The sequence below is a fragment of the Adiantum capillus-veneris genome, chromosome 2 (assembly GCF_014529385.1).
Source record: "Adiantum capillus-veneris isolate H3 chromosome 2, ASM1452938v2, whole genome shotgun sequence".
NCBI classification, from domain to species: Eukaryota; Viridiplantae; Streptophyta; class Polypodiopsida; order Polypodiales; family Pteridaceae; genus Adiantum; species Adiantum capillus-veneris.
Genome location: NC_140932.1, coordinates 76016436 through 76034238, shown reverse-complemented (window position 1 = coordinate 76034238; position 17803 = coordinate 76016436). Strand labels below are relative to the sequence as shown.

The 17803-nt window shown below is 45.9% G+C and overlaps 1 protein-coding gene across 1 annotated transcript in view; it reads left to right on the top strand.

Moving 5' to 3' along the window:
* LOC147463006 (uncharacterized) overlaps window positions 1-17803 on the top strand; it is a 114296-nt gene that overhangs the window by 56843 nt on the left and 39650 nt on the right. Inside the window, exons 8-9 of the mRNA XM_086486686.1 lie at window positions 10194-10289; window positions 10422-10558. Of these exons, the coding sequence (XP_086342812.1) occupies window positions 10194-10289; window positions 10422-10558 (233 nt within the window). The remainder of the gene's footprint in view (window positions 1-10193; window positions 10290-10421; window positions 10559-17803) is intronic.

Sequence of the window (17803 nt, the reverse complement as noted above, 5' to 3'; positions counted from 1 at the left end):
ATGTGTGGAAGTGTAAAACCCAGATCTTCACCATTTCAATTCCGCGGCACTTGACATTGATATCAGAGCTTTGTGATTTTGCACTAATCTGCTAATCTTTGAATATTTTTTTTTCCTCTCTAGTGTATGGGTGTGTGTTGTACCGTTTTGCCCAAGGATGCTTCTCTCATTCAAGGAACTGTAGGACTTGCCATTGCGCGCAGGACCGTGCGTCTTGAAAACACTGTATACTGGGGGTTACAATTGTGGTGCACCTGCGAGAAGGCAGTTGACTTGGTGTGCGATCTCGACCACCCGGACATAAAGAAATCCTAACATGGATATTTGTAGTCATAAATTCTTCGACATGACAGATCGCATCATTGAAGACATGCACTGGAAACATGAGTTGTTGATTGCAAGTGTGAGGATTTGTTAGTGGCCTATGACGACAAAGGAAGTCGCCATCCAGATCAGCCTATTTGCTTTGGAGTCTTGGTCTCTCCCATCTGCTTGGAGAATGTCATCATTCAAAATTGGCCCATTTTGAAGAATGTGTGCCAAGTAAAGTCCTTTTTATTCTTTCGCAAATTTATCAATGATTACTCCAAAGTTGCTGCTCCGCTTATGCAACTTCTAAAAGGAGGGGTGAAAGGACTGGACTTCGGGTCCTCACCGTAAAGGTAACCCCCTTGTTGTCTGGAATGAGCGTCTCGACGAGAGCTTTCAGACGCTAAAGCACTTGGTGACTACTGTGCCAATATTGCACATTGTGGATCCTAGCAAACCGTTTGTGGTTGAAACGGATGCTAGTGATTATGCCATTGGTGCGGTGTTATACCAGGATGGACGTTCTATTGCGTTTGAAAGTAAGAAACTTTGACACTGAGATGCGTTATCCAACGTATGAGAAGGAGCCTTACATTGTAGTGCACGCCTTGAGGAAGTGGCGGCACTACTTGTATGGCTCTACGTTTGTTGCATGGACAGATCACCATTCTTTGTGCTATGTCTGTGATCAGGGTGGTCTCAGAGGCCGGAAGGCTAGATGGGTTGAACTTATGCAAGAGTTTGACTTTGAGATCCGTTACAGAAAAGGATCCAACAATCGAGTTGCCAAAACACTCACCCAGATTTCTGAAGTTAATGACTTGTCTATGGCTGAAATCTCAACGGACTTCTATCTCTCTCTCCGAGGGTATGTCGTTCCGATAGCTTTTTGGCAAAATATGGAACGAGGTCGAAATTGGGCATGACTCGTGTACAGGCTTGGGTGGTCCGGAGACCAAGGGAGTTGTGCTGAAGAGGCGAGACAATGACAATATTCCATTAGAGGTCGACTATTGTTCAAAAATTGAAAGGTCTGTGTGCCAGAAATCGATGAGGTTCGACAAAGGATTTTGTTCAATTGCCACGATGTTCCTAGCGCTGGGCACCCACGCATCGAAAGAATTTTAGCTTTGGTCAAGTGATATTTCTATTGGCCAAGGATGCGCTCTTACATGAGCTATGTTAAGGGATGCACTTAGTGTTAGGTCAATAAGGCAGAGCACCTTAAGAAAACTGGCCTGTTACATCCATTGGAAATGCCAGATGCCAAGTGGCAAAGTATTTCCATGGAGTTCATCATTGGTTTTCCAAATACTAGTTGGGGCAATGACACCGTTTGGGTTGTGGTCAATAGACTTACAAAAATGGCGAAATTTATACCAACGAAGTCGACAATAAAAAGCCATGAGTAGGTGGTTTTATTTGTCGATCAACTTTACAAGCTGTATGGTCTGCCAGAGGATATCGTCAGTGATTGAGATACTAATTCATTGGGAGATTTTGGCGAGATGTGTTTCTTCATCTTCAAACGAAGTTGAGTATGTCGTCTTCTGACCATCCTGAGTCCGACGAACAAAGTGAGGATGAATCACACGCTAGAGGACATGTTGAGAGCTTATGTCTCTCACAGGCAGTCTGATTGGGAAAGGTATCTTCCAGAATTAGAATCTACCTACAATAGTAGCAAGCATTCTGCTACTGGATTTAGCCCATTCATGCTGATGTATGGATTCGAGCAAGAATTTATAATCCACAATTAGAATCTACCTACAATAGTAGCAAGCATTCTGCTACTGGATTTAGCCCATTCATGCTGATGTATGGATTCAAACCTAAATTCCCTATTGCTATTGACTTAGAGAAAGTCAAGGATCGCCAAGCTCGTGATTTCTTGTATGACATGCAAGAAATGCTCGAATTGGCTAAGGATAGCATAAGGACAGCTTGTGATCAAGTTACTACTTATGCTAATCAAAAGAGATCTCCCAGGACTCTAGAGGTGGGACAATGGGTCTATCTGAAGATACCCAAAGATTCCAAGACTAGGCGAATTGGAAAGCATTATAAGCTTTCAGCTAGATACTGTGGTCCATTCTTGATCACAAAGAAAATTGGCCAAGTTGCCTACAAATTGGCTCTTCCTTCGGATGTTAGTGTGCATCCAGTATTTCATGTCAGTTGCCTTAAAGAAAAATTAGGCGAAGGTGACATTTTTGTGCCTATCGAGCAAAATAGATGGCAAGATATGCAAACTGAGTATATTCCTCGAGAACCAGAGGCAGTTTTAGATCATCGTACCCGTCATTCGCGCCAAAAGGCTTATGACGAGTTCTTAGTTCAATGGAAGGGTCAATCTGAAAGGGTTGCTACTTGGGAATCAGTTAGAGCCTTGAAAGCTCAATATCCCCACTTTATTGATGAGGACATCAATGGTTCTGAAGGGGGGAAGTATGTTATATTCCGATTACAGGAGAGGGGATCTAGCCTAGACGTCGTCAAGATGGGTGTCCAGTGTCCGGGCGGATGTAGCGTGAACTCAGCCAATGTGGCCGGCCATTATTATAAAAGGGAGGCCAAGGCCTCATTTATAGTTATCGACTCCCACTGGCAGAGTGCGAGTGGTTAGCCCGTGAGGTTAGGAGTGTGCGAGGTCACCTCGAGGATGTGAGGCCAGGTGGTATGGGACGCTCGGTCTTACAGGTGCACGCCTACGTCCTCGGACGCTGGCCCTAGCACGGGGGAGCTGCCGGATGGTGGCTATGGTCGGGTGGTTCATTCGACGTGTGTCTGTAGGTGGTCCGTGTAGTTGGGAGATTCACTTCATGTGTTTGTTTTAGAGGTGCTTCATTTTGAAGAGTTACCGCAGTGACATTCCCCATTCCGATCAATAGAGTCTGCACTAGAGGTATTGTATGTGTGTACATTCCATTTATGCAAATACCACAACGGCAACGGTGTGGGGGTCCCTTTAGAGGGTTGGTTGGGACCCCGTCGGGTGTGTGTGTGTGTGTGATTCGCTCTTTAAAAGGAACCATCATTCATGCTAAGTAGCACACATTCAAGCAAGGAAAGATTTATGGAAGTGTAAAGTTTAGATCTTGTCACCATTCCAATTCTGTTGCACCTGACACATAGATAGCTTGGTAATGATACATGTAACCATCCTGAATGGAATAATGAGAAACCGTCTCTACATTCTTTAACTTTGTCCAAATTGAAGCGGAATTTAGATCAAGGGGATACATCTCAAGAATAACTTCTAGTTCTTGATGAAAAATTGAAGTTACAGCATTTACTTTAGGACGACAAGATAGGGCATCCGTTGGTAGGTTCTTAATACCAAATGTGTGAAGAACTTGGAAATGAAACATGGAGAAGAAGTTAGGCCATCTCATCTGACCTTAAACTTTTGCGATTAGTCTTTTAAACTGCTTCTAAACTAAAAGTACATATACTACAACCATATTTTCCTTCTCATAGATAGAAGCATGAAGTTCCGCGTCCCTAAGGCATCTCCTTTCAAAAGCAACTACATGACCTTGATTGAGCACTGCACCGATTCAATCACCAAAGGCATCACGATTTACCTTGAATAGTTTTCTTAGGTTTGGAACGCTCAAAATTGGTCCATGACTTGAGAGACACTTAAGCTTATCAAAAGCTTCTTTTTGGCACTTTCCCCAATTGAAAGGAATCTTTTTCTTTGTCAAATCATGGAGAAGAGAGGCTACATTAGCAAAGCCTTGAATAAATTGGCTCAATAGCAATATGATAGGAGCTATACCCAGTCGAGGTGCTTGCTGTTGCTCTCTCTCTCTCTCTCTCTCTCTCTCTCTCTCTCTCTCTCTCTCTCCGGAAAGTCTTTTCGATCTTTCTTGTCTCGTTCTCGCGTTCATTGTTGTCGACTCGTTTCTCCTTCCTTCATAGTAGCAGACACAGATGGAGGCTCCTACTTCGCTCAAGAGGGACTCAGACGAAGCCCCCTTGCCTTACCTCACACAGCTCACCATCGACTTACTCTTTTGCCGACGGAGCAAGCAAGCCTTGTAGCTGAGGTGGAGCGAATCACCAAGGTGAATCATTTGAGCTTCTCATTGACTATGGTATTACTCATTCATTTTTGTCCCCAAGATGTTTAAGGAGGTTAAGGATTAATCAACATTTTTATATGAGTGCAAAAAGGCATGTAAATCTGGCAGCATTGATTCTCCCTTGGGATAAAACAACCCAAGATGTTAAGTGCCACTCAAGTAGTGAAAGATCGTTTTGACAACCTACCAATGCTTGGATCTTGGGCTATGCATAAATCTCCCGACTTGTGAGACTGCAAATTGAATATTTGGTCTAGTATTGCATACATAAATAAGGCATCCAACATCAGTCTTGGAAAGAGTGACATCCACACGATCTCCAACATCATGAAGGCTCAATTTAAAACCTATTTCCATTGGAGTAGCAGTATGTTTGCAATCCTCAAGTCCAAACTTACATAGTTTCTATTTATCTTGCTTGACACAAAGCAATACCTGCATCAGAATGCTTAAACTATATACCTAAGTAATGAGCAAAAGCCCCAAGTCTTTCATCAAGCCTTTCATCAAGCGTATTATGGACAGGGTGTGTTCTAAAGATTATTATCTTGTAGAATCGTGAATGTGATGTGTGACCCATCTCTTGACCTTGAGGCAGCTTGTTTCACCGTATATGTTCTCTTTTTGGCGGCGAGAGGTGCGAGGGCTTTGGATAGAGTAGCTGGTTTCTTCTTTCAACTATGTGGCAGGGATCACACCCAATGGACTTTGCATACAATACTAGATTGGCTCCACGTCGAGGTTCTCGAACTACACAAGGAACTTGGGAGTGACAAACTTGATTCAAATACTTTGGCCGCTAGCCAACTTCAGTGTGACACCACGTGATGGAGCTTGATGTAGACACATTGTGGTACACTTCTTTCAGACAGTGAGAATGCTCCATATTATGTATTTGTACATGAGGATTTGTGGACAGAAGATGGAGCCCTACGGATTGCATGCTATTCTCAGTGAGGTCTGGGATAGATCTAGATGCGATTGCTAAATACGTTGCCAAGAATCATGGTCTTAGATTTGGAATCAATTTTTATGTGATTGATATGATGTAATTGTGCATTGATTGTGTCGTCTTTGTGCAAGTGCTAGATGTGTGTGGTCTAGTGCGTCGGTACTTAAGAGTCAGTGTCTATTGAAGTGGTTTATGGCCTCTGTCTGTTTTACAGGCGTAATTGAGGGCGGCTACCATTCTTTCAAGAGGGGGGTATGTCACAAAATAATGACGTGGCTTGTCTAACTGATAAAGTTGTTCCAACTTATGGGCACCATGCCGACGGGGCCCCAAGGGACACTAGAGAAAATAAAAAGACCAAAGCGGTTGGCTGTATGGATATTTCCGCAAAACGCATTGAGGCTGCTGACGTGGTTGTCCGTACGATTCTCCTCAAAATGCGTTGCTGACGTGGTTGATTTCCGCCAAGGCTTTTGAGTTCAAGGCTTTTCATGTACTGCTTTTCACCAAGCCAAGGGCCTTTAAATAAGTCCTTTGGGCCTTCTCTGGCTCAGTGTGTGCTGACGAGCCGGTGAGTAGAGACGACCCGAGGGCACCTGTACTTTGCTCAATTATTAATATAAAATTTTTTTCCCAACATGGCACCAGTCTTTGGGGCCAATCTCTCTGGGCACGGAACTACGCCGGGCCGTGTCGACTCAATTGAAATGTGACTTGAATTGTGAAGTGTTTAAAGTGAATCTCTCTCTCTCTCTCTCTCTCTCTCGTGTAGTGACAGATTCTAGACTTGGGGCGTCCAAGTTTGTTACATTCCCCATCCAAGCGAGCCTCGAAGATTGTGAGGTTGAGGATTGTCTCATGGAATGTGTAGGGCCTAGGTGGACCCCAATTTTTGCGTCGGAGGGGTCGATTGCGACAGGAGATCTAGAGATGCCTTGTGGGTGGCACAATAGATAGTCTTATGCTTTAGGAGCACCGCCTTTGTGAGAGCCATATTCGGCGCTGTGGGGAGACCTTTGTGTGGCCGCTATGAGACTTTTTGGTCAGCTGATTTTGGCATTCAAGGAGGTGTATGTATGAGACTTGTGGGTGGCACGATAGATATTCTTATGCTTTAGGAGCACCACCTATGCGAGCCATATTCGGCGCTATTGGAAGATCTTTGTGTGGCCGCTATGAGACTTTTTGGGCAGCTGATTTTGGGCGTGACGACGTTCAGGGAGTTGTATGTATGACTACTGCAGACTGATGGCAACACGCCATTGTGGACACAGTTATTTTTGTGCCAGGAAGGGCCCAGCGGGTCACCATGCAGGTTCAAGGTAGCCTTGTGGGCTTCTTGAACATTTACGTGCCCAATCATGCGAGTTAAGAAGACCATAGAAACAGATCACATGGCTAGAATTTTTCTAGACCAAATTTTCAAGTTCATGGGTTGCCTAAGTCAATAGTAAGTGGTAGAGATCCTTCATGACTAGCCTCTTTTGGCAGGCCTTGTTTGAGAATCTAGGCACTAAGTTGAATTTCTCCTCGGCCTATCACTCGTAGACTAATGGGCCAAGTAAAATAGCCAATTCTACAGTTTTCAATCTTTTAAAGTCGTACGATTTAGATTGAAAAACTGATTGGAAACAATTCCTACGTCTAGTTAAGTATGCCTATAGTAATTCTTCTATAGGTAAGGCACCTTTGGGGATCATTTATGGCAAGCCTATTTTGCCTCCAATCCTTCTTATGAAGGAGAAGATCTTTGCAGCAGATGAGTTTATAAGAGATTGGGACACCGCCTGTGGGCAATTCAAGAGAGCTATTCTTCGCACTCAAGAGAAGGATAAGAAGCAAGTCGATAATCACAAAAGACCCCTAGACTTGACGATAGACCAATTGGTCTTATTCAAATTTGAGAGAGAGAGATCAAAGAAGCAAGCTGGCCATAAGGGTAAAGGCGTAAAACTTTCCAAACGTTACTATGGGCCATATTCAAGATAATCGATGCAGTTAATGATGTGACTTTTCACGTAAATCTTCCTACCAAATGGAACATTTATAATGCGTTCCACGTAAGTTTACTCAAATCGTATGTTGGTCCATTCCTAGTGAACCTATTCAAGAAGATCCTCAAAAGTTGAGGAATTAGAAGAGATTCCTCAACTGGAGTAGATTGCTGACCCATTAGGAGCACCAACTTAACCATGATAAGATCACTTGTAAATTTTTAGTTAAGTTTAAGAATTATTCCCCATTAGACGCTCAATGGATGACTGAGCAAGACCTCATGGGCATTTATTTTGAAGCACTACAGTTGAGGACAACCATTTTAGAAGCCAGAGGGATGTTGCTAAACAGGATATTCCAGTACAATTCTAGTTAATAAATAAATCAAAGTTTTATTTTAATATGTGCACTTTTGAACTATTAGCTGAGGTGGATCCATAAGAAGGGAATATTCAAGATGCGTTGTTAGGGGAGCGACATAGAGCATCCTAGACGGAATATCCCTTGAGCCATCCTAGAACGTGTATTCCAATTGCGTCATTGCAAGGAAATGACCATAGCACTATGAATAAGCCACATAGAATGGGTACTTCGCATCACATCAGATGGGTGAATTAGAGCATCTAGAGGAAGTATACGACCATTTGGAACAGGCATTTCTGGTGTATCACGAGGTAAGTGACATATAGGGAGAGGACAATTGTTGCAACTCAGTGCTCCATCACGAGTGGACAAGCGGCCAAGCATCACGAAGCTGTAGGCAAAGCGGGTTTCTGAATACTTCAAGAGAGAGAGAAAGAGCTTCGCTTTGAGAACTCATGCCTCACCTCTTGGTGGTTGAGGACAAAGGAGCCCAATAGTTGGTTTCATCAATGGTAGGTGCAATCCTTGACAATGCCTCTATGTCCTTGAGAATGTTGTTGAGGCAATGCGCCATGCGAAATGAGAAGGTAATATGCGGGTACATGCGCTTGATAATAGCCCCGGCCGCCCTATTTGATGCCTCTCCATCCGCATCCATGCCCAGGCCCAATGGTTGTTGCCCAGGCACGTCGGCAGCCTTTCCACTACTGGCAGATGCGTCACGAAAGTTGATGAAGTATATCTCTCCTCGAGAATAGGGCACCTTTTTCCATGGATAGACCTCTTGCGGGTGTCGCTCCATTCGTCAACAATGAGGGAAATCCCATTTAGCCCATATTTCCTTCATTGTTTCTGTGGCTTGCTCTACTCTCTGCTTCTCCCTATCAAGCAAGGTCGTGTGGAGTGTCTCTGATGATGGAGACACATAAGAGGGCCCATACTCTCCAATTTTGTAACCATGGCCTGGAAGTATGGAGACCTATCACAAATAGAGAAATCCAAATTTGTATGCAATCAAAGAGGCCTTGTAATGTTGGATAGAATTTGAAATTTTTGCACTTACCGAGCCACATGAAATGCAATATGGTCGTGGTAGAAGAAGCGAGCGAGCAACCTATCCACCTCTTCCTTTACAAGGCTTTAATCTTGGATACAATTTCTCATCAGGGTGGATTGGCATGGGGACGGTTGGCAACGGAACCCCCAATGCAAGAGGAGCATGATGATGTGCAAAGGTTCACCAAAATTGGAGCCACCCTCCATCTCCATCGGTGCCAGTTGCTCTTGTGGTCTCATCAGGGCGGAGGGCTGAAAGGCAACACGCCAGCCTGTCTTCGCCGCTTCTGAGGCCTCAACACTTTGAGCTTCTCAAGAAGCTCCGCTCTTTTTCCGGGGGCGACTCGCGTGCAAAAGTTCACCTCATCTAGATAGAGAGTAGAGAGAGAAGAATCTCGATAGAGTCAAGACTCAAGAGAGTAGATAGAGAGCGTAAGGATAGAGTAGAGAGGGAGCTTTCGAGCTTGAGAGAGTAAGGATAGAGTAGAGAGGGAGCTTCCGAGCTTGAGAGAGTAGGGACTTGATAAGCTTGCCGGCGGCCGCTTGAGGCTTTGAGCCTTGACGACCGAGGCTTGACTCCTGAGAGAGTAGAGAGGGAGCTTGAGAGAGTAGATAGACTATAGTAGATACTAGATAGTAGAGGGACCTTCAAACTTGATCCTTGAAGGGAGCTTGACTCTTGAGCCTTGTTGCAAGGAGCTTGAAATGCTGTGATTTGGCTGCTGCTTGTATTACTCTAGATAATGTCCCCTGCTTCATTAGAAAAACCTCTTACAGTGTCGGAGTTTGCTTCATGTTCAAAAATAATTCACCCTACTTAAATGTGAAGACCCCACATATCGTCAGCGTTTGTATCCTTGTCTTGACGCAAATAGCTGACAGTCCTGCAATAAAAAAAGTGAGATTTATTACTCATTAAGGTAGCACAAAAGCTATACTGAGATGCCTTAGTCCTCTTATTGGAAGAGATTGGCTTTGTCTCTAGGTTGAGCAATTGCAGTGTCACAGATGCTTATTCAGGGAGAAGAAATTTTTGCATGGTTTTGGTTTGAATAACATTCTTCTCTGAAAATTTGCCCTGCGCTGTTTTTTTGGGTCTTCTGTGATAGCAGAAACAATACTTGAGAATGATACTTATTTTTGGAAGGATGGTGGTATGTTTTATCTTCATGAGTTTGAATCTGTGATTTTTTTTTCGTGTTAGTTTAGCTCATTTGCTTGACCAGGTAGTTTCTTCCTATAGTTTGAGCAAGGAACACATGAATTCCCAAAGAAGCTGTCCTCTTGGTCTCTCTTCTCTTATTTATGTATAATGCTCGCGTGCTTGGTAGTTTTTATCTCTTTGGGTTTTTGTAGTCTTATTGGTTCTGGTCTCCAGACTAGATCTGTGCAGAAAATGACTGTCTTTCATGTTCCTCCTCTTGCAGATTCTACTACAACCTTCTGGCCTACATAAATCTCTAGAAGAGCAACGAAAAGCCTTCCTCAATGCTGGGTTAAATCCGGAGAAAGAAACAAGGCTTGTAAGCTTTAGTTTTCTTTATTGTTTGTCTTTGTGCATGCGTAATGCTTGTGCATGTGCGTGCTCATGCCATCATATTCTTGTGGGCTCTATTCAACCTCATAGTAAAAGCAATCCGGTTTATCTTGTGCAGATTGCTTATTGTAATGGTGGTGTAGCATCATGTACTATCCTTTTGGCATGGTTCCGGGTTGGAGGCTTAGGAACTTGGGCAAATTATGATGGCAGCTGGAACGAGTGGGGTAATTCAGACGATCTCCCAAAAGAGTTGTGAGTCTGAGATGTATGAACCCTTCGTAATCAGAGCAAGACAGAAGCATTTTGCTACTTAAGCCTCATTGATGAGCAGTCTTGAGTTTACTCTCTCTCTCTCTCTCTCTCTCTCTCTCACACACACACACACACACACACACACACACACACACACACACACACACACACACACACACACACACACACACACACACACACACACACACACACATTTTTTTGTAAATCTAATTTGATTTATTTACAAATGGGAAACCTCAGAGTGAGGAAAACCCATCAGAAAGATAGATATAAAAGGAAAGAACATAGAAGTGTTCCGAAATGTAAAGGCGGCTAGAAGCAAATGTAGGATAGCTGTAGGATATTGGGGGATAAGTCCCCAACATCAAGAGCAAAATGTAAGGATTGCCTAAGTGATATTTTGAAAAAAGGAAAGAGATCCACTTCTTGCTGATGAAACATGCGAAGATTGCGTTGGCGCCACAAAGACCGTAAGGACCAGAATCTGACCCAAGTGAAGAAGGCCGCAAATCGTTGAAGGGAAGTAGAGAGGACGCCAAAAGCCCAAAACCATTTGTGGAAAGTCGCCGAGGGAAATCGAAGGCGCATACATGATGATATGCGGGCAAGGAAGTCCCTGGTGAAGCGACAATCCCAAAGCAGGTGCATAACTGTCTCTTCACAAGCTGAACATCTGATACAACAAGAAGAGCTGATGTGACACGCAGCAAGGAAAGTTCCAACATGGAGAACTCCCAACAAGGAGCGCCAAAGAAATAGACGTTCCTTCAGAGGCAAATGGCTCTTCCAAATCGCAATAAGAGCCTTTCTGCACCATAGATCAGATTTATGCAACGACCATAACGCATTACAATGATCAGCCAGCCAAGAATCACGCAGAAGAGAGGCATAAATGTTGCTGGCAGAAATGGCATCAAAAGATGTTTCCCATAAAGTCCAATCCGTCACACGGCTTCCATTGGCCAACGGCGGAACAGGCAGGAAAGCAGCCAGCATTTGTTGGTTCTTTCCAAATTTGGCAATAATGCACACCCAATTCAAAGCGTTCAGTCGCTCAAGAGAAAGGAAGCATATTCCCACACGTGTCAACCACCTCATCCACCGTACATATTTCTCGACAAGAGAGGAAGTATGCTTGATGTGGCGAACGGTCAACAAGAGAAAATGAGAATGCCCGACTCTAGTGAATGCTTTCCAAGTGTATAGAATTCCCATTTGGTTGCTATCTGCCATGCCATGAAAGATGAGCTGTCACCGCTTTCCAAGCAATGAGTAAAGCAGAAGTAATGGAGCAGCCAGGCATATGACCATCCATTTTGCCAAATACAATCTCCCAAAGGGAGGTCTTCCAGTGACTGAAGGTGGATGTGATAACATGCTGATACAGTGAGGTAATCATGATTGTCCATGGCTGAGAGTGCTGAGCAAGAGTAGGTAACAACATGGCCTTCCTCGCTAGAGCATGGGGGCAAAGATCCAAAATATTAAGCCGTCCAAAACGCTTTGAAGTGTAAAGTTTCTCCATAGATAACAAACAAAGGCCTTTCTCTCGGGAATCAGTGCGCTAGAAATAAGACAGTATCAGACATAAGCGATGCAAGGCGAAGAGGAGGCCAATGTAACAACGGCAAATAGAAGTAAACATATGCCATCATTATGCTCTGGACAATACGAAGCCGAACATATAACGGCCAAGTGGACAATTTCCAATACTGCAATTTTAACTTTAGGCGTCGCATAACCCAGTCCACTTGCTGGGTATTGGTTACATTCCACTCAATAGGATACCCCAAGTGTATAACAGTCATGCAATCAATTATCTCTCCAAGCCACAAAAGATGATGCCAATCACATGCATGAAGAAGCAGTAGTTTGGATTTTTTGAAATTTACCTTAAGGCCAGCCCCAAGCCCAAATGTATCCAAAGCCTGCATAATCTCATGCATGTCATCCTGTTTATTACAAGGCATGAATAACGAGTCATCAACATAAGCTTGGCCAATAAAGTCATTCCCAGAGGGTAATTGCAATCCATGAAGACGGCCAACGGAAGTCAAGTGATCTAAATGCAACAACAAGGGGTGGGTGGCAATGGCATACAAGAAAGCGCTAAGGGGCAACCTTGCCTGATAGAGCATCCAAGTGGCCAAGGATCAGTCAGGTCACGATCAAGAAGGCCAAATGACGAACTATGAGCATACAAGAAATACACAACATTGGCTATCTTAGGACCAAATCCAAGGGCTCGCATTGTATCGGCAACGAAATCCCACGGTACCGTATCAAAGGCCTTTTCAATGTCCACTTGCATCACGAGCACATCTTGTTGGGTATATTTGGCATATTCCATTCCAATCAAGAAGTTTACCAAATTATCCATGATCTGGCGACGAGGGAGGAAGCCATATTGAGCGGGATGGATACCTACAAGAAGTGTCTCCTTGATGCGATGCACAATCATCTTAGCCAAAATTTTGTACACGATTGGCATGAGGATAATCGGCCGCCAATGAGAAAAATGCTCGTAAAGCGCCTGTTTGGGCATATTCAACAAGCCTTCTTTCCAAGACAATGGCAAATTCTGCTTATTCCACACATATAGAGCAAAGGCTCTCTCAAGGGCTTCCAGGAGGAGATGAAAAATTTCACAATGAGTCCATCCCAACCAAGGGAATGCCATCAGCCAAGAGCAATCAATGTTGAGTGCAATTCACTTTCAGTAAAATCCACCTCCATTGCTTGCGCATCACGAGACGAAGCACATCCCTTATCTACAACGCTCGATGTCGAGCACGAGTCTTCCATTTATCTAGTTTGCGTTTGTCATTATGTTGCAGACATAGTCGAGCATGACAAAGCGTTGTCAACTCACAGTCAGTCAACGGATGCGTATCAACCAAAATTTGGAGCTCTCGATGAACATTTTTTGCATCGTCAACACTCCCGTGTAACTGAAGCATATAGTGCTTGCCATAATCCTGAATCACACTTTGCACACGCATGACGAAACGATAGCAATCAATATCACGATCCAAATGCATTTGGGCGACCAGTGGGGGAATGACATCATGAATCATGCCACGAAATACCTCAAGCGAAAGATAGGCATTGTTGATGTGTAGTAAACCTTTCCTAGAGAGAGATTGATCATCATGCATTCGCCCAAAGCGCAAGGCCATCAAAACAGGAGCATGATGAGACAGTAACAAGGTATGGTCAATGCTCATCTCGCATACATATTCATCATATTGTTGCATATTAAGGTGTAACAAATTTGGACACTCCAAGTCAAGAATCAATCGCGACAGCACCAAATAACCACTTCAAAACAATTCACAGATCACAATAGAGTTGCACTGGCCCGACGGAGTTCCGTGCCTAGAGATATTGGCCCCAAAGATTGGCGTTCCTTTCGGTATTTCTTTTTGTATTAATCAATTCAAAGTACAAGAGTGGGTCGGGATGCACTCTCAGACTCTGCGTCCAAATCCTCTGAGAAGTGAGGCCCTCACCACTAATTTAAAGGTTACAAGGGATGCCCAAAAGCAGAGCCCCAAAAGCTTCAAATCAAAAGCAACTGCTCTCTCTCTCTCACAGAGAGTCAAAACTTGAAAGCAAAAGCATTCTCTCTCTCTTTCTCATTGTGTAGAGAAAAAGCAAGATTCGCGTCGCTCATCATTAAATTTAAAAAAAATAAAAATAAAAATCCTCTGCGATTTCCGGAAATTAGGGTTTTTGGTAGAAATTAGGGTTTTCAAGAATTTTAGGGTTTCTGGCAGAAATTAGGGCTTCTGCTGTCCGCCACGTCTTCACTTTGTGACATAACCCCCTCTTGAAAGCACTGTAATCGACCGCGATTACGCCTGCAAAACCGACAAAAGCCATAAACCGTCTTAGCAGACACTGACTGTTAGTACCTATGTACTAGGAACACACATCTAGCACATTTACAAAATCGACAGTCACATCACACGACATCACAGGACATCACCAGACATCACAGGACATCACATGAGTACTCGGGTCTCCCGAACCAGTGCTTCTGGCAGAAATTAGGGCTTTTGCTGTCCGCCACGTCATCACTTTGTGACATAACCCCCTCTTGAAAGCACTGTAATCGACCGCGATTACGCCTGCAAAACCGACAAAAGCCATAAACCGTCTTAGCAGACACTGACTGTTAGTACCTATGTACTAGGAACACACATCTAGCACATTTACAAAATCGACAGTCACATCACACGACATCACAGGACATCACCAGACATCACAGGACATCACATGAGTACTCGGGTCTCCCGAACCAGTGCTTCTGGCAGAAATTAGGGCTTCTGCTGTCCGCCACGTCATCACTTTGTGACATAACCCCCTCTTGAAAGCACTGTAATCGACCGCGATTACGCCTGCAAAACCGACAAAAGCCATAAACCGTCTTAGCAGACACTGACTGTTAGTACCTATGTACTAGGAACACACATCTAGCACATTTACAAAATCGACAGTCACATCACACGACATCACAGGACATCACCAGACATCACAGGACATCACATGAGTACTCGGGTCTCCCGAACCAGTGCTTCATTTGCAGACAGATGGGCCACTTAGCGAAGGCCTGTCCACGGAGGAGGCCTTGACCTACACCTCAGCCTCAACCCCTGCCTTCCAAGGCTGGGCTGCAGCCACAGCCAGCGGCGCAGCGCACAGATTCAGAGCCACCCTCCGAGCCTGGGGCTCCAGCGGAGGAGGGGTGGCAGCACGCCCGTGGCCGTCGACGCCAGGGGCCACAGCGACAGCCTGGCCCTCAGAGTGGCCCGCAGGTGCCTACTCAGCAGCAGTGGGTTCCCACGGGGAACCGTTTTGGCCCTCTTGAGCAAGAGGAGCCCCCTACGCCAGCCTCCACCTCCACTTCACCCTCGCCAGCTGCCCCACCTTCAGAGTTTCCCTCATCCTCCTCATCCTCCCCCCCGCCATCTGCTCCCGCCCACTCCCCTCCTCGCCCTTCTACTTCTACCGCCCCACCCCGCTTCTCTTCCCCTCCGCCCCCCCCTGCTCCTTCTCCCCCCCCTCCTGCTCCAGTTCCATAGTCGACTCGGGAGACTGGTCCCTCGCCGGCGGCTAGGAGATCTCTTGGCAGCGCCTTTACCACGAGTCGCCTAGCGAGAGAGGGTCTGCCTTTCTTGCGACCCCCTCTGCAGATTCAGACTTCTTCCCTTACAGCCATCCCCCGTGGTCTGACGAGGATTGACCTCCGACGCCGTTGGGATTTCTTCGACTACTGGTTCACTTGCTTTCTCGGCGATTCCGCAACAGACCACGAGGCAGCCTGCTTCAGGGTCCACGCTTTGTTCCTCGCAGCTAGGGGGGCAGAGGCCTTGGACTCGGCAGTTGGTTTCTCCTTCCCCCTCTGTGGTAGGACAGAGATAGAGTGGTCCCTTGACTCAGTGGTGGGATGGTTGCATACACAGGTTCTCGAGTTCTCTCACCACATGGGTGAACTTGGAGTTACAGATTTGCTGTAGACTTTGTGGCCACTGGCCAAGTTTGCGGTGACACCCCCAGACTCAGTAGGATGTAGGCACATTGTGGTGTACTTTTTTGCTGATAGGCAGTGTTTGCCTTGCTATGTATACATTCATGAGGACTCCTAGACAGAGGAGGTTGCTTTACGCACGGCTCGCTCTACCTGGGCTTGGGCCAGGCACTCATTGCAGTCTCGCCTATCTAGAGGACGCTCGGATGCGGATTACTCCCCATCCAAGCCAGCCTTGAAGATATCCCGTCTTGCTGCTGCGGCAACATCTATTCTCTCTCGTTCCCCATGAGGATCGTCTCGTGGAACGTGTAGGGACTAGGTGGGCCCCAGTTTCAGCGACAACGGGGCCGATTGCGTCAGGAGCTTCAGCGCTGCCTTGTGGGTGGAGAGATTGATCTCCTCATGCTTCAGGAGCACCATTTGTCTGAGAGCCGCATTCGGCGTTGTTGTTCAGATTTTGCGTGGACGATATGACACCTTTTGGTCAACTGCTTTTGGACCTGGAGGTATCCAGGGTGGGGTATGTATGACTATTGCGGACTCATTGCAGCAAGCCATTGTGGGCAGAGGGATTATTGTGTCAGGCAGGGCTCAATGGATCACTATGCAGGTTCAAGGTGGCCTTGTGGGCTTCCTGAACATCTATGCGTCCAATGCGGCGAGTGCCCGTGCAGAGTTTTGGTCGCAGATTGTTGAGTCTTTGCCACAGGCTGACCATTGGTGTGTAGGAGGGGACTTCAACATGTTGGAGGACCCTTCTAACAGGATTGGAGGCAGCCATGCTACTGTGCATGGAGTGGAGTTAGCAGCTTGGGAGAGGTTTTGTTTGACTTTGAGGGTCTCGGATACATGGCAGCACTCTGGCTTTGTGAGGCCTCCAGAGAGTCTTGCTTTCTCTAGATCGGACCGCAGAGTGGGAGGAGTAAATCTATCGCGGATAGATCGCTTCTACACTAGTGATCACTTCAGTGACTTGGGGGGATTAGTGGGCATCCTGGCAGGGACATCCTTCTCGGACCATGCACCCGTGATCCTCACAGTGGCAGACAGGCAGAGGAGTGGGAGCACGATGCTTCACATCCCAGAGCGGGTCTTGTTGGACTCAGCACTCAGAGAGCGGGCAGGGGCTCTCTGGACAGAGGGCATGGATAGCCAGGCTCTTCCTGCAGACAGAGTGGCCTCAGGCCTAGCTTAGCTTAGCCATTTTTTTCTCCAGGAGTCTTTGGCTCGACGGGCTGCAGCGAGAGAGGAGGAGCAGCGTCTCAGACGAGGCATTGCTTCACTACAGAGGATGCAAGAGCAGCATCTAGAAAGTCCATGGTTGGAGGAGCAGTTACAGCAGGCTCGACAGGAGCTTGCTTGCACAGAGGAGAGGCGTCATGAGTTTGCCTTTCACCGACAGGCATCTCAGTGGACTCAGGTGGGTGACAGAGTGACAGGTGCTTTCTTTGAGACAATGGGACCTCGACACTCGCATGCCAAGGTCAATCAATTGAGAAGACCTGACGGGTCAGTTGTTTGTGAGCCCGAGGATATGCGTGTAGTTGCTACTGACTTTTACCGTGAGTTACTGTCGGCTGAGCCCCAGTCAGAGCGGCAGGATGCATGCAGGGAGCAGGTTTGGGCACAGATGCCTTGTCTTGTGACAGAGGAGATGCGCCAGAGGCTAGAGCTGCCACTTCAGCTTG